The following is a 27,105-nucleotide window of genomic DNA, read 5'->3' as shown; positions in this document are numbered from 1 at the left end:
AGTGTCATATTATTTGATTTTGCAATTCTTTGGTTACCACTGATGTTAATTTTTTTCATAGTCTGTTTTAATATTGTATCTATGTATCTTCATTTGTGAATTGACTATTTACAGTCTTTCCCATTTTTATTGTCATGTTCGCCTTTATTTTTCAAATTAAAATAATTTTGTTTTTCTTACTACATTTTTCTGCTGCTCAGTGTATAAAAATGAATAACTAAAATCTTAAAAGCAAGAATCACCTTTTATGTTAACTCAAAATAGAATTATATTAAGGATGCCATTTTATAGCCTACTTTTAAAAAAATCTATTAAGTAGTAGTTCACATATACTATTCTCTCACTTATAGAGGATAATTCCATCTTTTTAGCATATTTAAAGCTGTGCAGCCATCACTGCAATCTAATTTTTGGATATTTTCATCACCCCAAAAGAAAATGCTGCCCATGCGCAGTCACTTCTATTTGCCTTTACACCCCTCAGGCCTAGGGAACTACCAGTCTACTTCCTCTCTATATAAATTTCCTATCCTCGACTTCTCATGCAAATGGAGTCATTTCATAAATGGTTTTTGCAACTGCTTCTTAGCATAATATTTTCTTTTAATAAACACAGCATGCACATCACTTACAGGCTATCTGTGGCTACTGTCACCTACAACAGCAGAGTTGAGTAATTGCAACCAGATGGGCTGCAAGGACTCAAATATTTACTCTCTGGCTTGTTAGAGAAAAAGTTTGCTGATTTTTGTTATAGGCCAAAGAAGTCAACCAAGAATTCAGGCCTTCATTTGTTGATTTGGAACTATTTGAGTTAGAGGGATGAAAAGGAAATAAATAATGCATGACAGGATGAAAAAGAGCTTAATGGTTAACTACAGATAAACTCACTGTAAATACTACACTCAGAGTTGCCAATGACAGGTTGAGTTCTCAGATCAGATTATTCCAACTTCTTCTGCCTTGCTGCTTGATGCTGAGGCCACCAGGATATTCCAAGACTAGAGGCCCGGTGCATGAAAATTCATGCACTGGAGTGGGGGTCCCTCAGCCAGGTCTGCCCCCTCTCACAGTTCAGGACACACATACATGCAAACAACAAGGCAATAATCACATTGTTGTGCATTCTATTTTGTTCGCTTAGTAATAGATGTTTCATATCATTACTAAGAAAGCAAACTCAATTTTCTTATTTTATTTTATTTACTTGTTTATTTATTTTACTGCAGAGTATCCTATTTTATGGAAGTAGCAAATCACTCATTTATTCTTTAACAAGCCAGAGAGTAAATATTTGAGTCCTTGCAGCCCATCTGGTTCTACAAAACTCAGGAAGATAAAGTGGAGGCCAATTGGGAATGGGGCAGAAGGGATCTGAGGCCACGGACAGATTGGAAAGGTCTCCAGAAGGAAACTCAGTCAGACTTAATGGTTTGGATAAGGAAGTGGAGGATAGGAAGACTCAGGAAAACACCCAGTTTCCAACCTCTAGGAATTAAATTGGTAATGATGCCATTCACTGAGATGGAGAAAATAGGAGGAATTAATGGGGGAAGCATTCATTCTGTTTTAGACCAATTCAGTTTGGAGTACATTTGAAAAACCCAAGTATCCATTAGGAAGTTGGATATGTCAGGAGATGATTGTAGAAAGACTGACATTTAAAGCCTGGTTGATGCCAGTGAAATTAGATGACTCAAGGCGAATGGATAGTGTAGAGAGAGGTCCAAGAGCACAGGTGTTCAGAGGCTAGGCCAGGAGGTGTCAAGGAGATAAGAGCATGTCTAGAGAAGTGGTGATAGAGGCTGAGTTCTAGAGCAGGCTGCCAGGCCAACACACCGGTTTTACACCTATCCTGTGTGTGACATAGGGCACTTTATTTAATCTAATAAGACTGTTGTCAGGATTACATGAGACTCTATCTGCAAAGTTCTTAGGATAAAGCTGGGCTCGTAGTGCTCAAAGAATCCTAGCAAGTTGAAGGCAAAGGAAAACTAGAGAGTGCTCTGAAAGCTAAATGTAAGAAGGGTATGCACTTCACGCCCCTTCTGATAGCTGTTGTTATTATTATCATCATCAGTATTATCATCATTTGTTAATCCTCACCCGAGGATATTTTTCCCATTAAAATCAAACCCACAACCCTTTGGTGCATGGGCCAACACTATAATCACTGAGCAAGGCTCCCCTTAAGGTAAGTATTATCAAAAACTGGAAAATAAGTTCTGGTGGTTTATAATAGGGTCTGCTACTATAGAATACAGTTTGGTGGCTCCTCAAAAAGTTAAACACAGAGTTACTGTATGATTTAGCAAATCCACTCCTCATATATACCCAGAAGAACTGAAGGCAGTGATTCAAACAGATACGTGTACACTCAAGTTCATAGCAGCATTATTAACAACTAGAGGCCTGGTGTACAAAACAAAATTTATTCACAGGGTGTGGGGGTCCCTCAATCCTGCCTGAACCCTCTCCATTCTGGGACCCCATGAGGGATGTCTGATTATTGGCAGTTGGACATCCTTCTCACAATCCTGGACCACTGGCTCCTAATCACTCGCCTGCCTGCCTGGTTGCCCCTAAATCCTCCCCTGCCAACCTGGTTGCCCCTAACTACTCCCCAATGCCATCCTGGTCACCCCCAATTGCCCCCCTGCCTGGCCTAGTCTCCCCTCACTTCCCTCCCTGCTAGCCTAATCATTCCCAACTGCCCCCCCCCCTGCTGTCCTAGTCACCCCCAACTGACCCCCTGCCAACCTGGTTGCCCCACACAGCCTGCTGTTCAGTCCTTTGGTCGTCCCTCACTAACCCCCTGCTGGTCTGGTCATAGGTAGCCATCTTGTGAGGGTGTGAGGGTCAATTTGCATACTACCTTTTTATTATATAGGATGGCCAAAAGGTGAAAACAATCCAAGCATCCATCAGCAGAGGAATGGATAAATAATGTGGTACATAAATACAGTGGAATATTACTCAGCCTTCAAAAGGAATGAAGCTCTGATACATTCGCGTGGGTGAACCTTGAAAACATGCTCAGTGCAATGAGCCCAGCATAAAAGGACAAATACTCTATGGTTCCATTTATATAAGAAACCAAGAATAGGCAAATTCATGGAAGCAGAAAGTTGAATAGAGGTTATCAGGATTTGGGGGAGGAGGCCTGGATAGTTATTTAATGAATAGAGTTTCTGTTTGGGATGATGAAACAGTTCTGTCAATGGTTACACAACATCGTGAATATACTTAATGCCACTGAATTGTACATTTAAAAATAGTAAAAACAATAAATTTTATGTTGTGTATTTCATCACAATATGAAAAATTACTGGTCAATTTGGTAATGAACTCAAATAAGATAAGCTCAGAGAAATCATCCTTGGTGTTTATTTCGTGACACAGGAACCACTGGTGACATTTCTGGGGTCCTTGTAGTGGAGTAGAGGTCAAAAGTCAGCTTGCAGAAGAAGGGTGATTGGGAAGTGTCTAGAGCAGGGACTGACCAACTGTGGCCAAGACTGGCCTGCTGCCTGTTTCTGTAAGTAAAGTTTTATTGGAATACAGCCTGGTCCTTCCTGCACTTGCCTGGGGCTACTTTTGTGTGGTGGCAGCAGCAGACTTGAGTAGTTGCCACAGAAACCATATAGTCTACAAACAAAGTATTTACTATCTGGCCCTTTACAGGAAGTTCCTCAGCCCCTGGACTACACAAGACCCCTGGACTTTCAAGAACTTTGATTTTCTCAGGCAGTCCTGCACTTGTGGTAAAGTTACTGAGTAGAAGGCAGTGTCCCTTCAGTCACCAAGTAGAACAGACAATAATAATAATGATGAATTTTCCTTCCTTTCCTCTAACTGGAGATATTTTTACTGTACCTTTTGAACAAAGGGATTGTAAGTCCCTCTATCCAGCTCACCCAAATGACTCCCCACTACTAAATTGGCATGTGACTGGTGAAAATAAACACCCTGAGATGGCAACAAGTGACAGTTTGCTTTAACGTTTCCCCATTAATGCAAGAAAATGCCCACAACCTTAAGCTTTTCAAGTGTTTATTAATTTACTCTCTGGCACTGGATTGTTGATAAATATTTATATCAAAGAGGAAGCCAGCATATTTAGCACTTACTGTGTATCAGGAACAATGCCAAGGCTTATGTCTAGTTGACCTACTTGATAATCATCATAACCATCAGATGGCATTTCCACACTTCACAGCTGGGGCTCACTGTGTTAAGTGGTCACCCACAGACACACAGGGAGTCCGTAGCAGAGCTGGGGTTTGAAGGGGTCTGCTGGGTTCCAGGGCCACAGGCTGTTTCCATGGTACTGTGCAGTCATCCTGGCCTCTGTGGCCACCAACAGCCTCAGAATGGGTTCCTTGTGCCCATTTTAAGTAGCATCTACTATTGTTGTATTATAAATCATTGAATGAGATACAAGACGCCTTGATGAGCCAATTAATTAGGAGTCATTTATTGGGTGCAGCCCAAAGGGAAGTGTCTTTTTTCAAATCTCTGAGCCCCAACATAGAGGTAGTGTCTCATATTTATACTTTTTGAGCCTCTTTGTTTACAGATATTACAAAGGACTCTGTGAGTTATTGTTACAGACAGTTGTAACCTTGAATACATAATGAGTTTGTACTTGGCATAATTATTATCAGTACTAGTCTATTTTAGTCTATTACATTGGATGGCTAGCTTGCAAGGTCAGACAGTTACATTTATCTTTTTCTGTTATTTGAACTAAAAACAAAGTCATTTTACATAATAAGACTATCTTAAAGTCACAGTTTATAATGACAGAGTTTACAAGACTAGGGACTATCTAACAATAACAGAGAGTTTAAAACTGCAGGTTTTTTTAATACAAGATGGGGGTTACTATGCTTCACTATCTGATGGCTTCTCAACCTTTTTTACACCTTGAGCCCTATATTTCACAGTAAGAGCTGGCCACTAAGGTGTGCCTCAAGTGGCTTTAGCAACACCGCTCCACAGTTTGCTCTCGTGTTGCCTATGCCCCACGTCCCAGCCTGGTTCACCTGACTTTACCCAGAAGGTTCTCAGTGTGTTCTGCCAGTACTGTTTAATACCTGGGCTCCACTTGTTCCCACCTTACTGTCTGCTATAACTCCTCTAGCTCTTCTTTAGGCAACACAGGGAGGCAGCAAGAAGGGAATCTAGTAGCTTCCCCAGTTCCCATCCATCATGTCTATATGGTCAGTTCATACACACACAGCATTCTTGTGACTTTTTCTCTTTGAGGCTGTCCTTGATAATGCAGCCTTTGCCTGCCTAGATTTCTGTAGCCATCCATTAAGCCAGAATTTAAAGGGAACTCAAAAGTCATCCACTCAACCCTTGATTATATCAGTGAAAAAAAACAGCTGATGCCTACTCAGGGTGAGCAACCTGTCCAGACACACACAGCTCATGGGCAGTGGATGTTGGGCTAGGAAAGCCAGGGGCTCCCAGCTCCCAGCTCCCAGCTCCCAGCCTGCAGTTCATTCTGCCACAGCAGCTCACTGCCTCCTGCCTGCCTCAACTGACTAAGCAAGGATCGCCCCTGTATGTGGAGTGCTTACCTTGGGGCCTTTTCATGAATGAGACCAGATGCAGAACCCCACATTGATCACTTCTGTCCCTCCCCTTTCTGCTTTCTGTTAAGGGCAGCTCCCAGCTCCCAGCTGGCCCTGTCCCCTCCCCCATCCAGGAGAAGTTATTACATGAAGAGATCAGCTTACCAGTTTTCTCCCAAGCAGAGGCTGAGCTGGGAGCTCCAGGCAGCACAGTGAGGGAGAGCAGAGGGAACTGCACGGTGCCTAGCGGAACTCCAGGGCTGGAATCCCCGGACACAAGTGCATCTGCTAGCTGTTAGCACTTGGCAGACGGAGCTCTCCTCTAGGGTAGTTCTAACTTTGGGTAATAATGTTTGTCAGCTACCTGATATTAACATTGCTCCACGTTCAAACAGCAGTATTAGCAAGACCTGGGGGAGAGGTAAGCCAAATAAAATATCTTGTCAGAAGTTGTATTTTTGTCAGCATTATATTTCCTTTTATATCTATCAACAGGAATCAGGGAATGGTGTTTATGGTATGCAAAGAGTAATGCTCTTTATAGTGTTGTCTTGGGCTTTCCTGCCATTTTTTTATAAGCAGACTTATTTTCTTCTTGAAGAGCCCCATAATTTCTAAAATCTCATTGAGGTGGTACAGTTGCCACTCTGGGGAGATGGCATGGCCTTGATGACAGAGGCCTGGAGGTGCATGCTTCTCCTGCTGCTACAGAAGGAAGAAAACGTGCAGGTCAGGTACCCGCCGAAGGCACTGTTATGCATGCTAGAGAAATTGCTTTTGCATTACTTTTTCTCATTGTATGCTTTGATGCACTTGGGAAAATCTGTACTTAACTTTCTGTCACAGGTTTGAAGAAGGAATATGATACATATCAGGGCAAGGAGTGTGTCCAGATCTACCATAGAAGGAGGAATGTTGGTCCCGTGAGGATGATTTGTTCATATTGGTTCAGCTTATATGTTTGCTGCAAATAGTTCTGAACATCATAGATGCCTCTAAGTGTCAGTTTTTGATGCAGGCAGAGATTGGAAGGGATGACCTATCAGCCAGAGAGGGTAACACCCTCGCCTGCCACAAATTTACCGCACTTTTTACACTTCTTATGCTGATGGAAAGTCAGAGGCCTGAGGAATGAAAGGACAGCCTTTCCATCTTGCTCTTTGAAAAGCCAAGTGAAAGTGTGTCTCCTAAGAAGGCCATGGAGCCACTTTGCAGCTTTGTCTTTTGTTGGCATTGTCAGGATAGAGCAGGCTCTGCAAGCTTAAAGTAAGTCCCCTCTTCTAAACGGAGGGATGGAGGGACGGAGCTCCCAACCCACTGCAAGGCTGCTGTGGTTTCAGCTGGCCTGTTACTCTGTTCAAATAGATCTGTGGCTCAAGGGGTGCAGAAAAGTGTCACTTGTTCTAGGCTTTTAGCTTATTAGTAACCCCTGCCTTTTGCTCTGCAGATATTTTCTGGGCCTGTGGGGGAATCATGATCTTGAATGGGAATGGAAGGAACTGAATGGGTTAGTGATGCTGGAAGCTGAAAGCAAACCAATGCCCTCTAGTTGTAGTTGAAGTTCACAACTTCCCTATTGATTTTTCATTGTGCAGAGTAAATGACAAATGGGCCAGCCTAAGAGCCTAAAGCACTTGGGCATGTGAGAGGAGAGCTCATATGGAAAATATTTCTATTTCCGCTGCATGTGCATGTGGTCAGGGGAGACCTCTTACAGAGCAAATCACAGCGCTCCAGCAGCCCTCAGTTGCGTGCCAATTACTCTTATTAACAGCAGGGCCAAGGGCAGGCTTCAGTTACCTGCACACAGCTGGCTTCTGAGGAAGGCCACTCTGGAATGTGTGTGCCTCCAGCCTTGTGTCACATGCAGAGAAGCAAGAGCAGCTCTGTTTCACATTACAATCAGCAAAGCAGATGAAGAATGAAAGGGTTTTACACAGGCTCATCCAAACCTTGATGCTGTTCAGACAGCATTCAGCACTTGGGAGAGGAAGGCAGAATGAAAGTGTGTATGCACCTAGTAGCCAGAAACCCAATCATAAGTGATGAGATGCCTGCCCTTCTGACGCTTTGTTCTTCTCTGCTGTGCTAAATAAGAACCCTGTGTGTCTTCCTCTCTTTTCCTCCTTGTTTTCCTTCCCTGTGTGTGTGGTGCAGTGGACACACTGCAAAGTTTTGGCTCCATAATCAACTAGGAAATTGTACATTTAGTGGGATTCCTTTCCCTTTGTTGGAAATAAAATGATGAGGGAGGAACATGAATAGCACCTCCTCCCTCCTTAAAAAGAATGTCACTTATATGGATCTTTGAAGAATATGACATTTATTTATAAGAGGCTGTTTTTTTATTGCCATGTTACTTATGAAACTCACCCATAATCATGAGGCGTCACCCCCAAGTCACAAAGATTTCCTTTTTCTCTGCCAGCTGGCTTTCTTGCAGGTTTTAATTATCTCCCCTTTGGATGTTCATAAAAACACAGGAGGGGAAGGAAGAGAGAAGAAAGCCTACACCAAGCGGTGCTTGGCTGGCTGTGTGCTCTCAGCATGGGGCTGGAAGTCCTCAGCAGACTTTGTCAGTTTTCTAGGGTGTGAGGTCCTTCAGATAAGCAGGGGTTGGCAGTGGTGGGAGGAGAGAGTGTAATTCAAAGCAAGCCTCATTTGGCATCCTGTTGCTGGCACTCTTGGCACTAAGGATTGACATCCAAGGACAGAACAACCTGGCATGGTGTCAGAGCTCAGGTTTCAAAATAAACACAAAGGACTATTCCTTCTTTCACTTTCTGGTTGCAGAACACTGAAGACACTAGAATCCTTGTCCTTGTCAAAATTAGGATAGCAGTGGTGTTCACTGTACAGACTGCACACATCCCCTAAAAGAATGTAAAGGACTGAAAGATCAGCCCGATTTTTTGGTGTGTTTTTTGATGTGGGAAGCATGGCACGGAGCTTCTTTGTAGGATGCAGCAAAATTTGGGAGGGGGTACTTTCTTTCCAAAACTTGAACTTGCTTTCTCGGGTGAAATCAATAAGATCAATAAGATACTATTATAGATTGGGAGGAGGAGAGAGAGGCAGCTAGAAACCTGTAGGATTCCATGTCTTGTGGTGAGATAAGTACAATACCTAGAAGCGAATCAAAAATATGTTTATTTTAGTTTTGATGAAGCAATTTGGCAAAATCTATAAAAAATTTTAAAATCTTAGCTGCTAATGAGTATAGTATTTTTTTTGTGGTGATGATCATGTTTTGGGATTAGATATTGTACCCCTTAAAAAAAGCAATAAATAAATAATAAGCATCTCTTTAACCCTGCTTTTTTCCATTTCTTTTTAAAAAAATATATTTTATTGATTTTTTTTACAAAGAGGAAAGGAGAGGGATAGAGAGCCAGAAACATCAATGAGAGAGAATTATCTATCAGCTGCCTCTTGCACACCCCCTACTGGGGATGTGCCCGCAACCAAGGTACATGCCCTTGACCCGAACTGAACCCGGGACCCCTCAGTCCACAGGCCGACACTCTATCCATTGAGCCAAACCGGTTTTGGTTGCTTTTTCCATTTCTAATACATTATCATAGATCCACTCTGACTGTGAAAAATGTTCTGTGAGCATTTTTTCATAATTAGATTGTTGCAGCTACCCTAATGTCCCTTGGTAAGGAACAATGCACATTGTCAAAAGAATGAAGTTGCTCTTTATGTGCTGATATGAAATGACCACCAGAATATGTTGTTAGGTAAGAAAAGCAAGTTACAGAAAAATGCGATTGTTGTGTAAAATGAGTTAACATATTTGTTTGTCCTCTCTAGAAGGATATACAAGGAATGGTGAGGGGGTGGCTCTAAAGGTGGGCACTAACAATAGGTTAAGTAAAGCTAAACATGGATTATCTTGATAAATACATCACTTTCTGTTGTGAGGATCAGGAACACCCATATGGTGGAAAGAACATTTAAGATAGGATTAAAGATGGATAGTGAAGAAAGCCATTCCAGGTCTCAGACCATATTAATAAAGAAAGGTATTCAGTTGGGAAGGTAAGGGCATATTTAGACAATGGTAAATGATTCTTTTTTTCTCTCTCTCTTTTGGCTAGAAGATGTATATGTAATGGGAGATAAGTAAGATGACTGGGGGACATACTATAGACAGTACAATTTTGGCCTAGGAAAAGGATGGAGGCTTTCTTTGTGGCCAAATATACCAATTTCTGTAAATGCCCCATTGGAAGCTTGTAAAGATATATTTCACATACTATATAATGAAGAGCTAATATGCAAATGGTCATCATGCCCTCTTACCCTTGTGCCCTCATGCCCTTGCATCGTGGCTGGGGGACCTTAAGCTGGGACAGGGAACCTGAGGCTGTGGGTCCCCCCACCACAGTAGGGCTTGATGGGGGACCTGAGGTTGCACCCCCCACCAGCGGGGCTCAAGGTGGACCTGAGGCTGTGCCCCCCCAGTGGGGCTTGACGGGGATGGGGCCGGCCGGGTCTGGGTCTTGTGCAATTTCAAGGTGCAAGCGGGTGGGCAGGGACTTGACTCTAGGTCCTGAAGCATATCCCAGACTCTGACAGGAGGGAGATTTTTCTATACATTTTACTAATTTTCTTTCACCTCTAACACTTCTATTTTAAAGAAAGGGCAAATAGCAATATTAAAATATTTTCTCTAATTAATTCTCTTTTAATGTGCACAAATTTTATGCACTGTGCCACTAGTTTTATTCTAAATATAGATGTATATAATGTGTGCATTCTTCCATATCACTATATTATTCCTTTCTTCTGTGAATATGTTTTCATATTTCTTAGGTCTATGGAAGTCACTAAAACTAAATGATTTCTTAAATATGTTTCAACTTACTATTTTCTTAATCTGAGTGACCATTGAAGTACAGATGCATATCAAGAACTGCTGTAATGTCATAAATAGAGGGGAGAAAACCCACAGCTTTGAGACACACAGGCCTGAGCTTGGATCTCTATTCTGCACATCCTTACTTAGGCAGGCTAAATGACTCTAAGCATCATTCCCTTCATCTTTAAAATGGGGAGGATTTTGTCAACATAATAGAGTTTTGGTGAAGATTAAGGAGATAATGTCTGTAAAGTGTTGCATAGAAGATGCTCCATGTATAAAGCTATTTGATCTCTCAAGCCTAATAGTCCATATAAATTGTGTAAATCTACAGGGAGTTATTGTAAAATTATAACAGAATATAAAGTGAGAGGAATGAGAGAATAAAGGAAGTATCCATGAGAACAGGACAAAAATCAGGAAATACTAAAGAGAGGAAGTTTGTAGTCAAGAATCTAAAATGTGGCTCCAAATTTCTTAGCCAGATCTTATGGAGACAAAGGCTTTGAGTAGGAAAGAAAGGAGAAAATATCTAGGATGCTTGTAAATGGGAACATAAGGGTGGGCAGTTGAAAAGGGGGAAAGAACAAAAATAGGCTTCCTAATGCTAAGAGAAGAATCATATTTCCAGTTGGTAAAGGCAGGGGCTAGGAGATCACCATGTCTTTCTTAGCAAAAAAGGTGAATAAAAAAACACTCTGTCTTTCCTAGAGTCAGAAGTGGTATTAAATACCAAATTCCACTCTCTCTTGAATCATTATTTGAGAAACCTTAGAGATAATCTAGTGCAACCCACTAATTTTACAAAGAATGAAAGTGAATCGTTGGGAGGTTAGATGGCTTGCCCAAGACCATACAGTTGCTCAACCCAGATCTAGAGGGTGAATAGTATAGAAGCAGCACAATCGTGATGGACCTAGTTGTAGCATCTAAGACTTTTGGGAAAATAAAAATTTGGGGATAACTTAAACCATCCAGAACTGAAATATCATTGCTGACATGTACACACATAAGGAACTGTTTGACATTGAAATTGGGTCTCAAAAAAACTGTTGGCCTAGAAAGAAACTCACTATAGACTGATTCATTTGCCTTTCAGCATAACCATTATTGTCTCATTTTCTGTTCTTATAAGTATATTTCTAGTAGGACATGATCTCACTCATCTAGGGGAAATGATGAACAACATAGACTGATGAACAAGAACAGACCCAGAGACAAGGAGCCATGGGTCAGACTGTTGGACCTCAGGGGGAGGGTAGGGATAAAAGGGAGAGATCAACCAAAGGACTTATGTGCATACACATGAGCTAACCAGTGGTCAAGGACAACAGGGGGTTAGGGCCTTGTGTGGGGAGAGGTGTGGGATGGGAATGGGTGGATGAGGACAAATATGTGATACCTTAATCAATAAAGAAATTTAAACAAAACAAAAAAAAGAGAGTGGTTGTGGCTTTAAATCTTCATGGCAGCAAAGTTAAACCAGATATGTTAAATGTGTTCAAAGCTATTTGGAAGATAGCTCAGCTGTGTAGTTTGTTCCCCAAATCCTGACCCTGTAGTGATGGTTACATTTGTACATCTACCAGTGGAATATAGTCTTCCCTGTGTAACCCACTGCTCAATTATATGATGCAGACTATTAGAACCCAGCAAAGTATGTAGTAAAGTGCTAATTACATGGAGTGCAAAGAGCCGGTTAGTTGAAATGACTTAGAGAAGTAAGAGACATGCACAGGATGGAGTTTCACAGGGAAGCAGAGCTTGAGCTCAGCCTCGAAGGATGTATTGGAAGAGATGGGAGAGACCTTATCTCGGATTTCTGCTCCAGGAACTCAAGTTGTAAATTTGGTTGCAAACAAACCTTGAATTTGAGGAAGGAATAGCAGGCAGATTTTCCTGGCCTTGAATGAACCTCTGAAACTACAGGACATAAATTACAGGGAATAGTAGCAAGTGGAAAAAATTCACTCTAATTTATTGACAAGCAAAGCAAAGGAATCACTATGATCTAGATGGATGCTCTAAGCTGGCTTCTGAGGTGCTCAGAACAGAGAGAAATAATTCTCTCTGGCTACATAAAGGAATGGTTTCTGCTTTGTCTGTTGGTCCTAGAATTAAAACAGACCAAAGGCCTGAAAGGTGTATCTGGCCAAGTACCCCTTGATGATAGCTATGGGAAATCTGAGGTTCAAAGATGGGAATGCCTTAATATAGGGGTGTCGAACTCAATCAGAGAAGGGGCCAAAATCTAAAATCCAACCTAAATCGCGGGCCGAATGGTTTACTGAACAGTCATAAACTGTCATTATGATGGAAACGCAGCGGAGTGCAGTGATGACAGTGCGGTGCGGGCCACATTGCAAGGCCTGGCGGGAGGGATTTGGCCCGCGGGCCTTGTGTTTGACACATGTGCCTTAATAGGATCACAGCTAGTACTTAAAAGTAAGGAGCTGATGTTAAGTGGTTTCATTTCATTTGGTTTTGTTTTAGGATTTCTTCCTGAAATTCAGTAGTGAATTCAACTATCCTTCAGGCATTGTTATGCTGCAGCAATGCATAATTTGAATGTTGTGTGTGTTTTCTTAAAGGAACTCTAATAAAAATTCACTCTGGGTTTGAAGTAGCCATGAGTACAAATACCCAATCTGCGAGTGTTGAGAAATTTGTGGTCAGATTGCCATGCAGGTCCTTAATTTAGGAGTATCCAATAGATTCCAATATGGTATTTACTGAACATCTTTGTACTCAGGTGTTCAACAATCTTATTTAATCCCAGTAGAGCCCTCAGTGACCCAGGTTATTATCCCACTTTTAGGTGAGATAGCTGGGCTAGACAGATGAATAGCCTCCTGAATGCAACCTATTAAAGGGCAGTGCTGGGATTTCTCCTCACTCCTCAGTCACACTGGGGTTTACCATCCTGCCTTGAGTTTTTGTAGTACATACCCTCGTCTCTTAGGCCATTTTGCCAGATATCATCATCCCTTTCTGCCCTGCAACCAGGTTTTTTTTATATTATATGTAATTTAATCATAGTCAATTTAATTTTAATCGACTCACTACACCTCCAGAATGTCCTGCCATTTTCTCTCTCAGTTTTTACATTGTCCTTATCTCTTGGGCCCCTGCACCCTTCCTCCCTCCCCAGGCTTGCCCACTGCCTTGGCATCACAGGGAGAGAGTTGATAGCTGCTATAGACATTGGCACTTCTCCTTTAGGGGCAGAAGCCTCCCAGTCTTCCTAGCCTGAGGGCTTGCACAAAACAGACTGGGTTCTCTGAAAAACTGTCACTCCCCACCCCTTTCCTTTTTTTATTATTTTTTAAAATTATTTTAATTAAATTATTATCTTTGTACGTATACAATTGCCCCCACCCCATACATGCCCGCCCTCCCCAGAGTTTTGTGTCCATTGGTTGTACTTATATACATGTATATAAATCCTTCAGTTGATCTCTTATCTCCCCCAGATCTCCCTAACCTCCCCGCTGTAATTTGACAGTCTGCTTGTTGTTTTACTGTCTTTATATCTATCTTTTGGTTCTTCAGTTTATAATGTTCTTTATCATCCATAAATGAGTGAGGTCATGTGGTGTTTCTCTTTCATTGACTAGCTTATTGCACTCAACATGATGTTCTCCAATTCCATCCAAGTTGCTAAAAATGATGAGAATTTCTTCATTTTATGGCAGCACAATATTCCATTGTGTAGATGTACCATAGTTTTTGGATCCAATCATTTGCTGATGGGTACCTAGGCTGTTTCCAAATCCTAACTATTGTAAATTGTGCTGCTATGAACATAGGAGTGCATATATCCTTTCTGATTGCTGTTTCTAGATTCTTGGGATATGTACCTAGGAGTGAGATTACTAGGTCAAATGGGAGTTCCATTTTCAGTTTTTTTGAGGAAGCTCCATACTGTTCTAAACAGTGGTTGCACCAGTCTACATTCCCACCAACAGTGCACGACACGAGGGTTCCTTTTTCTGCGCAACCTTGCCAACACTTATCGTTTGTTGATTTGCTGATGTTGGCCATTCTGACAGGTGTGAGATGGTACCACATTGTTGTTTTGATTTGCATCTCTCGAATAATTAGTGACTTTGAGCATGTTTTCATGTGCCTCTTGGCCTTCTTTCTGTCTTCTTTTGAGAAGATTCTATTTAGATCCATTGCCCATTTTTTAATTGGGTCATTTATCTTCTTTTTATTAAGTTGTATAAGCTATCTGTAGTTGTTGGAAATTAAACCGTTATCAGTGATAATATTTGCAAATATGTTCTCCCATACAGTTGTTTTGTGGATGGTTTCTTTTGCTGTAAAAAAAAAACAACCAAAAAACAAACTTTTTATTTTGATGTAGTCCCATTTGTTTGTTTTCTCTTTAGCTTCTGCCCTAGGGGAAGAATCAGTGAAGAAGTGCTTTTGGCATATGTCTGAGATTTTGCTGCCTATGGATGCCTCTAGTATTTTTATGGTTTCCGTCTTATGTTTAAGTCCTGTATCCATTTTGAGTTTATTTTTGTGTATGGTGTAAGTTGGTGATCTAGTTCACATTCTTTTGCATGTATCTGTCCAATTTTCCCAACACCATTGATTGAAGAAACTGTCTTGACTCCATTGTATGTTTGTGCCTCCTTTGTCAAATATTAATTGAGCATATTGATTTGGGTCGATATCTGGATTCTCTATTCTATTCCATTGATCTATATGTCTGTTCTTGTGCCAGTACCATGCTGTTTTGAGAACGGTGGCTTTGTAATACAGCTTGAAGTCTGGTATTGAGATCCCTCCTACTTTACTCTTCTTTCTCAGGATTGATGTGGCTATTCGGGGTCTTTTGTTGTTCCAAATGAACTTTTGAAGAGCTTTTTCTAGGTCAGTGAAATATGCCTTCGGTATTTTAATGGTGAGTGCATTGAACCTATAAATTGCTTTGGGAAGTATGGACATTTTGATGACGTTGATTCTACCAATCCATGAACATGGTATGTTCTTCCATCTCTTTATATCTTTCTCTATCTCTTTTTTCAGTGTCCTGTAGTTTTCCACATATAGGTCTTTTGCCTCCTTAGTTAAGTTTACTCTAAGGTATCTGAATTTTTTTGGCATGATGGTAAATGGAATTGCCTTTTCATTCTCTATTTCTGCAAGTTCACCATTGGTGTATAAAAATGACATAGATTTCTTGGCATTAATTTTGTATCCTGCTACATTGCCAAATTCCTTTATTAAGTCTATTAGTTTTTTTATTGAGTCTTTTGGGTTTTTTATGTACATTATTATGTCATCTGCAAATAAGGATAACTTTACTTCTTCTTTTCCAATTTGGATGCCTTTTATTTCCTCTTCTTATCTAATTGCAATGGCTAGTACTTCCAGTACTATGTCAAACAGGAGTGATGAGAGTGGGCATCCCTGTCTTGTTCCTATTCTTAGAGGGAATGGTTTTAGTTTTTGCCCATTGAGTATAATGTTGGCTGTGGGTTTATCATATATAGCTTTTATTATGTTGAGGTATGATCCTTGTACTCCCATCTTGTTGAGAGTTTTTATCAGGAAAGGGTGTTGGATTTTATGAAATGCTTTTTCTGGATCAATTGATATGACTATATTATTTTTATCTTTCACTTTGTTTATGTGATGTATCACGTTTATTGATTTGCAGATATTGTACCATCCTTGCATTCCTGGAATAAATCCTACTTGGTCATGGTGTATGATTTTTGTGATGTTCTGCTGGAGCCAATTTGCTAGGATTTTGTTGAGGATTTTGGCATCTAAGTTCATGAGGGATATTGGCCTGTAATTCTCTTTCATTGCGTTGCTTTTATCTGGTTTGGTATTAGCATGATGCTGGCTTCATAGAAGTAGTTTGGAAGTGTTCCTTCCTCTTGAATTTTTTGGAATAGTCTGAGGAGGATAGGTTTTAGTTCTTCCTTGAATGTTTGGTAAAACTCTCCTGTGAAGCTATCTGGCCCTGGGCTTTTGTTTGTTGGAAGTTTTTTGATGACTGTTTCAATTTCTTCCCAAGTCACTGGTCTATCAAGGTTTTTAGATTCTTCCTGATTGAATTTTGGAAGGTTGTATTTTTCTAGGAATCTGTCCATTTTCTCCAGGTTGTTCAGTTTGTTGGAATAGAGTTGATCGTAGTATTTTGTTACAATCCTTTGTATTACGGCGGGGTCTGTTGTTATTTCACCTCTTTCGTTCCTGATTTTGTTTATTTCGGTCCTCTCTCTTTGTTTCTTGTTTAGCCTGGCTAGAGGCTCATCAACCTTGTTTATCCTTTCAAAGAACCAGCTCTTGGTTTTGTTGATCTTATGTATTGTTTCTTTGATCTCTATGTCGTTTATCTCCACTCTAATTTTTATTATATCCTTCCTTCTGCTTACACTGGGCTTTTCTTCTTGCTCTTTTTCTAATTCTTTCAGTTGTAGAGTTAGATAATTTGTTACCATTTTTTTCTTGTTTTTTGCAATAGGCTTGTAGGGATATGAACTTCCCTCTCAAAACTGCTTTTGCCCTGTCTCATAGATTTTGGATTGTTGTGTTTTCATTGTCATTTGTTGCCAGGATGTTTTTAATTTATTCCTTGATTTCTCTAGTAACCCAGTCCTTATTTAATAACAGGCTGTTTAATCTCCATGTGTTTGATTTCTTTTGATTATTTTTATTGTAGTTAATTTTCAGTTTTATGCCACTATGATCTGAGAAGATGCTTGATATGATTTCTATCTTCTTGAATTTGAAGAGACTTTGCCTATGTCCCAACATGTTGTCTATCTTTGAGAATGTCCCGTGTGCATTTGAGAAGAATGTATATTCTGTGGCTTTGGGGTGGAATGTTCTGAAGATGTTGATGAATTCCATCTGGTCTAGTGAGTCATTTAGGATTGATATTTCTTTGCTGATTTTTTGTTTACATGATTTGCCCAAAGGTGACAGTGGGGTATTAAAATCACCTACTATGATAGTATTGTTATTTATTTCTCCCTTAATGTCCTCCAGCAGTTTTTTTAATGTATTTGGGTGATCCCATGTTGGGTGCATATATGTTTACCAAGGTTATTTCTTTCTGTTGGATTGCTCCCTTTAGTATTATGAAGTGGCCTTCATTATCTCTTATGTCCTTCACTTTGAGGTCTAATTTGTCAGATATAAGTATTGCTACCCAAGCTTTTTTTTCATTTCCATTTGCCTGGAAAACCTTTTTCCATCCCTTCACCCTCAGTCTGTATGCATCTTTTTTTCTGAAGTGGGTTTCTTGTAGACAACAGATATATGGGTCTTGTTTTCTTATCCAATCTGTTACCCTATGTCTTTTGATTGGAGCATTTAATCCATCTACATTTAAAGTTATTATTGATAAGTACTCATTTGATGCCATTTTTATTCTATACCCCTGTGTTCCTTCTTTGCTTCATATTTCTTTATTTTTACAGTAGACCCTTTAGCATTTCTTGCATTGCTGGTTTGGTGGAGATAAATTCCTTTAGTCTTTTTTTGTCTGTGAAGCTCCTGATTTCATGAAAATAATTTTGATGAAAATAAAGTAATAAATAAATAAATAAATATTAGAAAAAAAAATGTGCAGTTGTGAAGGCCATTCACTTCTTCGTTATTCTGTTTAGCACACCTGTTTCTCTGTCCAGACAGTATTGCAGTTCCCTGCATTCTGCTGTACCTCAGTGGCGATTCCTTAGTTTCTTGGTTTTTGATCAAATAAAACTAGTAATAACCACAGTCAGTTTGTACTCCAGACCTTAGGTGGCAGTTTTCTGGATAGATGTCCTCGTCTTTTTGACTGCTCTAGCCTTCTTTTTCTATGGCACTCAGTACCATTGTTTTGTTTTGTTTTGTTTTGTTTTGTTTTGTTTTTTGCCTCAGAGCTGAACCCTGGATGATTTCTCCCTGCTCTGCTTCTTAGTTTCCAGAAAAGCAGTTTCCCCCTGCTGTCTCTTAGGGCCAGCCAATCTAGGTGATCTCTCCTTTGTAATCAGAAGCAAAGTGTTGCAGGGGAACCAGCCTAGGTGCGCGATGGGCCAGTCTGCATGCACTTAGAAACAGACTGCTTTCCAACTCCTATGTTCTCCCTCCGTGTCGGATCAGAATGTGTTGCTCCTTAGAGAACCCCACTATTAGCAGTCTTGGGGACCCCCCTCCACTTTCTCGAATCACACCAGACCCAACAGCGGGGGGCTTTTGTGGACACAGATTTCCGTGGTCCCAGCACGCAAGGTTTTGTCTCTGCCACCACAGCTGCAGCAGCTTCTGCGGCTGCCGCTTTAGCTGTTGAGACACAGACACCCCACATTATCCCCAGCAAAATCCAACCTTTCTGTGGAATCCACATGTCCACACCGGTCAGGGCCCCCACACTTGTGGTTTTTTCACTTCTCAGTAAGATCCCCAGTTGCAGCACTGATGTGGTTGTGAGAGGCAGCACGTACAAATGTTTACCTGGCCGCCATCTTCCTCTTTGCTCCACACACACACACACACACACACACACACACACACACACCCCGCTTTCTAAAAGCTTAAATTCATGTAGGTGTGGCATATTTTTTTGTCAAGGAATCTTAGGACTGGAGTGAACAACAGACCAATCCTCTCCACTCATCACTGCTCTGGGAAAAGGGTCAGTTGGTAGAACTAACTGCATCATTGCCTTGCGAACTTGAGTCAATGTCTTACTTGGCCTGCAGATTCCAGACACCTGGGGCTCTATCCTGCTGTGGACCTCTGGGAGTCAATGTAGCACATAACTCAGAATTACTGAACAGAGGAGCAAGGAGCTGGCATATTTTCCTGCCAACTTCTTTTTATCACTGGTTGAGAGCTACATTACCTCTCCAGCCTGCTCTCAATAAGAACAAGGTGCCCAGGCAGATTTGCAGGTGCTCCCAGCACCCTGCCTCAGAGCAATGAGCCAAGTGTGGAAGGATTGCAGCAGACCATGGGAGGACTTGGGGATAGTCCCCATTTACAAAGATCCACAGAGGAAGCTTCAACAGTCAGAAGCAGGAAATCGTGTGTGTGTGTGTGTGTGTGTGTGTGTGTGTGTGTGTGTGTGTGTAGGACTTACAAACACTAATTTTGATTAACTATCATGCTTGTTTCTCAGCCTTGGAAGCTCAGAAGCAATATAAGCTCATCTTTTTTTAAAAAAAATTATTCATTTAATTTCTTTATTGATTAAGGTATCACATATTTGTCCTCAACCCCCATAAGCTCATCTTTACCTATTGGACACTGAAATCTTTGTCAAAACCTACACTCTATTTCCCTTCTCTTATCTATTTCCCTTCTGCCCAATTTCTTTGTATATTTAGTCTTACCTTATTTGTGTATGTCTTCCAGAGCCCCTTTAATTCCTTTATTGGTATAGTTTGGGTATAAATAAATACAAAAGCAAGTTACCGGTTAAAAGAGATAAACCTGGGACTAACTGCAAATATCTGCCAAGCTGCTGGCTGTTCTGTAGCTATATTTAAGGAAGGTTTGTTTTTTTTTTATCAGGCTCTTCTATGGAGGTCTCAACTGCATGGAGACCACAGAATTGTTGCCCATGTGTCAGGTTGTGGTGAGTCATCAGAGATCTGCAAATAAAGGAAAGTGCATGTGTTCTTCAAAGTGGCCACAGAAACAGGATGGCTGTCATCCCCATGGTGCTATCTATACATGGGAGACAACTATGCCACCTGTGTGATGTTGCCCAGATGTCTTGAAAGCTGAATTGGAGCCCATGATTCAAAATTTTGTTGAGTCAGGATTCTAGACCCTTTTCATAACATAGAAAGTAGAAAAATAAATGAAGGCAGTACTAGCAGAAGCAGCTTCCAGAACTTTTAATAGCTGTAATCTCACCCCTCTCTTTTAAAAGGCTAATATAGTTTATTTTGTTCATTAGATTCCACATATGAGTGAGATCTGTGATACTTACCTTTCTCTGACTGGCTTATTTTGCTTAGCATAATACTCTACAGGTCCATCCTTGCTGTTGCAAATGCTAAGAGTTCCTTTTTTTACCATTGTGTTGTTGTCCATTGTGTAGATGTACCACAGGTTTTTTGTTGTTGTTTTTTATCCACTCATCTGCTGATAGGCACTTGGGTTATTTCCAAATCTTAGCTATTGTAAATTGCACTGCTGTGAACAAAGGTTACATATATTCTTTCTGAAGATGTTTCGGGTTTCCTAGGTTATATTCCTAAAAGTGGGATAGATGGGGAGGGGTAGGGGGAGAAAGTAAACAGAGAACTTTTATGCGTATATGCATAGCCTATGGACACAGACAATGGTATAGCAAAGACTTGGGACGGGCTGGTGTGGGAAGAAGGGAGTTAATGGGAAGAAACACACACACACACACACACACACACACACACAAAAAAAAAAAAAAAAAAAAAAAAAAAAAAAAAAAAAAAAAAAAACCAAACAGAGCAGACATCTGTAATACTTTCAATAATAAAGATAAGTTTTAAAAAATGTATGCATATTAAATGCTAAAATTTAAAAAATAAAATAAAAGGCTAATATCTAAAATACTTGCTTCTATGCATGATTTTTATTGATTAATATTTTCACCCCTTTACTGTATAGTATGTGGCAGACTTTCTTTAATGAATATGTATTACTTTTAACTGGGGAGACAATGAAAAGGTATTTCCTCTCATCTAAATATTTATTAATCTTGACATCCCTCTCCCCATGTCTTGTTTTCTAAAAATAGGTGTTTCACTAGAACCATTTAAGGTAAAAATGTGGCCTGCCACTCAGAAATCTAAGATTAGGGTTCTTTGCTTTGCTGGTCAAAAGCCCTGAAGGAATGAAGATTCTGCCTTCTGTTCTACATGGATGTGGGTGCAGACCCACACTAAGTCTTTCTTTGCCATTTGATTTCATGTTTCAAGGAATATGTTAAGGCAAATGTCATAGAATCAAGAAAGGAGGAAGGTACGGAACAATTAAATGTAGACTCCACTCTTATTTTCCTTGTGTCCAGTAATCAGCAGTATTAGCTGAGCATCTCTCAGAAGTTATATATTCGTGATTAGAGGCCTGGTGGGGTCCTTCAGATTGGCCTGCAAAGATCGGGCCAATACTAGCTCTCCAACATCCCCTGAGAGGCCTCGAATTGCAAGAGATTGGCTCTTGGGTGATGCACCCCAGAATCAGGCTCCCTCCTCTCTGGTTCCGGTGTGTCACCCAAGAATTGCAGCTGCCAAGTCACCATAGTTCAGCAGCTCCTGTTGAGTGTCTGGCCCCTGGTGGTCAGTGTGTGTCATAGCTACTGGACAGTAGGCCAGTCTCTTAGGCTTTTATATGTATAGATGCCTTCATTCTAAAAAATAGTGAATGTAATTTAGAAGATAACAAGTAAGGAAGAAAAATAGAGCAAAGTGGAAACTTGAGATATGAAAAATAAGATAAAGAAAGTTCTACTGAGTATGGGTCAGAAAATCTACTCAAAGCTTCATAGCAACCAGAGCAAATAAGAGAATACAATCAAATATATGATTCATAGGTTTAAAAAAAAAAAAAAAGCTTATTTATTTGGAATGCAGTTTTGAGCTAAGTACTTTGGAGGAACATATACAAAGATGATAAATATACAATATTAGTTCTTTGACTCAAGAAGTCAGTGCCACTACATGAAGACAAATAATATACTAACTAGCACCAATTGAGCACTTCTTCTATGGCAAGCCCAATCCCAGCCCATGTAATTATGGCACAGGAACACCATGTAGTAAATGCAGCTGCTTACATTAGTCTTTGTTACTCACAATAACCCTGTGAGATATTGGCCAGGAAGATATTGTTTTTCCATGAAGAAAGCAAGGTTATATAGCTAACGGGAGGCCTGGTGCACAGATTCGTGCACATTGAAAGGAAATTAATTAGAAGGTGGCCGGTGGGAGAGTGCTGGAGTTCAAAGGGCATCTGTGAAGTTACTGGGGTCCCTCGGCAGGTGGGGTCCCTTGGCCTGGCCTGTAGGGATTGGGCTGAAACCAGCAGTCTGACATCCCCCAAGGGATCCTGGAATGTGAGAGGGCATTCTGCAAAGTTGCTGTAGCTTGACAGCTCCTGTGTTGAGCATCTGCACCCTGGTGGCCAATGCATGTCATACCTACTGGCCAGCCAGCCAAGTCATCCAGTTGCTTAGCCTTTATATATATAGATAATTGGTGAACCCAATATATAAATCCAGATTTTTCAGATACACCTTTTCCATTACTTCATGATTGTGGAGAGGAGGATATGGTGATGAAAATTTGTATATTTAGAATCTTGGAATCTTGAAATTTTTAGCTCTACAATCTTAAGTTGAGTTCATGGGAGGTATCTCCTCCTAGGTCTGCCACTAACAGTGTGGCGATGGGCAGACCCCTCTTCTTCTGGGCTCTGCAGTGTCATCACTGGGGAATAAGGAAGAGGATGGCTGGTCAGGGAAGATTCATTCCAGCTGGGACAGCCTATTCATCTCTGAGTTTCTATGGCTCCAGGTGGCTTCCCAGACTATACTCCAGGGCATTACTAGTCATTTTCCCATAGCAGTTGCTCTGTATAGGCTTGGCCACACCTCTGTGGGCCATTTAACCTTCTCCATGGTCCCAGCTTTCTGGGGCCCAGGTTTTCGGGTTGCATCATGCAGTCTGAGAGAAGCTAGAACTCGATTGAGCCCAAGGTGCTCCACAGGGTGTTTCCTATACATTAGCATTTAGGCTTTTATTGTTACTGATCTATACTTTACCTTGCATATATCTTCTGAGAAAGAATTATAGTGGGAAGTGCCAGAAGTTGGATTCAAATCTGGTGAACAACTCGCTTTCTTCCTTTCTTTCTTTCTTTTTTCCTTTCTTTCTTTCTTTTTTTTTTCCTTCCTTCCTTCCTTCCTTCCTTCCTTCCTTCCTTCCTTCCTTCCTTCCTTCCTTTCTTTCTTTCTTTCTTTCTTTCTTTCTTTCTTTCTTTCTTTCTTTCTTTCTTTCTTTCTTTCTTCCAATCTCTTCTGAGCCCAGAGATCCCATGTCCATGTCATGTATTCTTACAGGTTGGCCATGTCTCTGTGGGGTCTCCCGGTGAGGGGTTTGGGGTGGAGGACAGGATGTTGCATGTTAGTTTTCTGAGCCCAAGTAAATAAACCTTGTCCTGAGCTTTACTTTTCATTTTTGTTCCTGGTGTCTTTTGACTAAAAGTTTCTATATCAAATAAAACCAAAATGTTTAGCAAATCCCCCAAAATTCCTTATTTAATGGAAAAAGAAGAGATCCCTGAGCTTATATTTCAAAATGTGATTTCCATGTTCCCATTGCATTAAGGAAAGTTTGCCTCACCAACTCCACAGATATCTGGTGTGCTTCCCTAAAGATGCCTGCATTTAGCCCCTGGAATACATTTTAAGTACCTATTGTGAACCCATGAGGGGATAGAGTAGGAGTAAAACTGGAAGCCCCTCTAATTTAGTTGTAAAGGTTGCTTTGGGATATGTAGTAAATTTCAGCTTTAACCTGGGACAAGCTTTTCTCTGTGCAGCTAAGCTTTACACTGCGATTCTGTACCTGTGTGTGGTCCTCTCTCCGGATCAAGGGCAGCCTGGAACAGCCTAGACAAGTTCTCCATGAATTGTATTCTTTCTTTCAGTATCTTTGAAGACAAATTTTCTATTTGCCAAGCCTAAACTGCTCTCCTGAAATTGTCTTTTAGCCCCAGCCAGTTTGTTCAGTGGATAGAGCGTCGGTCTGTGGACTGAAGGGTCCTGGGTTCAATTCCAGTCAAGGGCACATGCCAGGATTTTGGGTTCTATCCCCAGTGGGGGGCATGCAGGAAGAAGATGATCTGTGATTCTCTCATAATTGATGTTTCTGTCTCTCCCTCTCCCTTCCTCTCTGAAATAAATAAAAATATATTATTTTAAATTGTCTTTTATTATGAAAATAATTAATGTTCATTTTTGAGAGAGGCAGAAAGAGATTGCAAAGAGATATTTAGAACAACATAACAAAGAAAATAAAATGTCAGCACAGCAAACATACTACTATTAATATTTTAGATTTACAAAAGTATGCTTGCCTGTGATTATTCACCCTCAGTCCTGGCCAATTATGTGACTTTCAGTTGCAGGGTGGGGGTAGAGGTTAATAACTATTACACATCATTAAATAGCTGTCACAACCTTGGTTGTGATGGTTGTATGGCCTGCAGTTGCTCTTTTTCCTATTTCTTTTGAGCTGAACATTTCTTCAACCCCATCTTTAAGGTGGTATCTGTAGCATGGTAGCCACGCCAGAGTGTACAGCTCATGGCTGGCACTGGGCTAGATCTGGGCATAAAGAAATAAAAGACACCACACCGCCTGCCCCCAGGGAGGGGTGTGGAGCGCTGGTCTGGAGCGTATATCCTGTCTACTGTGACACTTAATATTAGGAGCCATCTGCTCGTAGCACAACAGAATCTGAAAGGGCTGCTGAGACATCTAATACCAAGTCATATTCAATATAATCTATGAATTACGTGTGCTTCATTGTTGACCAAGTCTGAAAAGTGGCCTTGGGGTGGGAGTGGGAAGAAAGCTCCTGAAGAGTAGCTGACTCTTGAACTGCTTCTTACAGGAGAAAGTGACATGGAAGAAGGAGAAGAAAGGGGACATTCTAGGAAAGGAAAACAATGCCAGGAGAGGGAGTTTGGCAGCATTGGGTTCATGCCAGGGCTTTGTTCTGGCCAAGTTCAGGATGCCTACAAGGGTATAACAGGAGTTGAGCTGAACAGGTAGGTGTGCAGGGAACACATCCTAAGAGGCCTCTGATGCATCCCAAAGAGAGTAAGTTCATCCTAGAGAACTGGTGAAGCCCCTAAGCCTTACAGATGGAGGCCTGAGGCCTTAGCTCAGCAGACATACCCTTTGAAAACACTCACTGTGGCACCTGCAGGGGGAACAACAGAAACTAAAACAGCAATCCCATTTATCATCACAACAAAAAAATTAAGATACCTAGGAATAAACTTAACTAAGGAGGTAAAAGACCTATATGAGGAAAACTACACGACACTGAAAAAAGAGATAGAGGAAGATGTACAGAGATGGAAGAACCTACCATGTTCATGGATTGGTAGAATCAATATCATCAAAATGTCCATACTTTCCAAAGCAATTTATAGGTTCAATGCACTCCCCATTAAAATACCAATGGCATATTTCACAGACCTATAAAGAACTCTCCAAAAATTCATCTGGAACAAAAAAAGACCCCGAATAGCCACAGCAATCCTGAGAAAGAAGAATAAAGTAGGAGAAATCTCAATACCAGACTTCAAGCTATATTACAAAGCAGACTGGTACTGGCACAAGAACAGACATACAGATCAGTGAAATAGAATAGAGAATCCAGATATCAACCCAAATCACTATGCTCAATTAATATTTGACAAAGGAGGCACAAACATACAATGGAGTCAAAACAGTCTTTTCAATCAATGGTGTTGGGAAAATTGGACAGATACATGCAAAAGAATGTGAACTAGATCACCAACTTACACCATACACAAAAATAAACTCAAAATGGATACAGGACTTAAACATAAGATGGGAAACCATAAAAATACTAGAGGCATCCACAGGCAGCAAAATCTCAGACATATGCCAAAAGAACTTCTTCACTGATACTGCCCCTAGGGCAATGGAAGCTAAAGAGAAAATAAACAAATGGGACTACATCAAAATAAAAAGCTTTTTTACAGCAAAAGAAACCATCCACAAAACAACAAGAAAGCCCACTGTATGGGAGAACATATTTGCAAATGTTATCACTGATAAAGGTTTAATTTCCAACTTCTACAGACAGCTTATACAACTTAATAAAAGGAAGATAAATGACCCAATTAAAAAATGGACAATGGATCTAAATAGAATCTTCTCAAAAGAAGACAGAAGGAGGGCCAAGAGGCACATGAAAACATGCTCAAAGTCACTAATTATCCGAGAGATGCAAATCAAAACAACAATGTGGTACCTTCTCACACCTGTTAGAATGGCTAGCATCAACAAATCAGCAAACGACAAATGCTGACGAGGATGTGGAGAAAAAGGAACCCTCGTGCACTGCTGGTGGGAATGCAAACTGGTGCAACCACTGTGGAGAACTGTATGGAGTTTCCTCAAAAAACTGAAAATGGAACTCCCATTTGACCCAGCAATCCCACTCCTAGGAATATATCCCAAGAAACTAGAAACAGCAATCAAAATAAGCTATATGCACCTCTATGTTCATAGCAGCACAATCTACAATAGCTAGGATTTGGAAACAGCCTAGGTGCCCATCATTAGATGATTGGATCCAAAAGCTATGGTACATCTACACAATGGAATACTATGCTGTCATAAAAAAGAAGGAATTCTTATAATTTGCAGCGACCTGGATGGAATTGGAGAACATTATGCTGAATGAAATAAGCCAGTCAATGAAAGAAAAACACCACATGATTTCACTCATTTATGGATAATAAGGAACATTATAAACTGATGAACAAAAAGATAGATACAGAGACAGTAAAGAAACAAACAGACTGTCAAATTACAGCAGGGAAGGTAGAGAGACATGGGGGAGATAAGAGATCAACTGAAGGACTTGTATGCATGCATAT

General features: G+C 40.6%; 1 protein-coding gene across 4 annotated transcripts in view; it reads left to right on the top strand.

The window, feature by feature from the left end:
- The window catches only part of THSD4 (thrombospondin type 1 domain containing 4), a 701,089-nt gene that overhangs the window by 432,968 nt on the left and 241,016 nt on the right, over window positions 1–27,105 (top strand). Inside the window, exon 1 of one of the 4 annotated variants that reach the window (XM_036457098.2) lies at window positions 5,733–6,006. The exons of the other annotated variants lie outside the window; for them this stretch is intronic. Coding sequence (XP_036312991.1) covers window positions 5,935–6,006 — 72 coding nt within the window. The 5' untranslated portion in view covers window positions 5,733–5,934. Of the gene's footprint in view, window positions 1–5,732; window positions 6,007–27,105 lie in introns of those variants that run through there. 4 annotated transcript variants of the gene reach the window in all.

Source organism: Pipistrellus kuhlii, unplaced genomic scaffold, assembly GCF_014108245.1.
Source record: "Pipistrellus kuhlii isolate mPipKuh1 unplaced genomic scaffold, mPipKuh1.p scaffold_m20_p_1, whole genome shotgun sequence".
Lineage (NCBI taxonomy): Eukaryota > Metazoa > Chordata > Mammalia > Chiroptera > Vespertilionidae > Pipistrellus > Pipistrellus kuhlii.
Note: the sequence above shows the minus strand (reverse complement) of the source record. Positions and strands in the feature narration are given on the sequence as shown.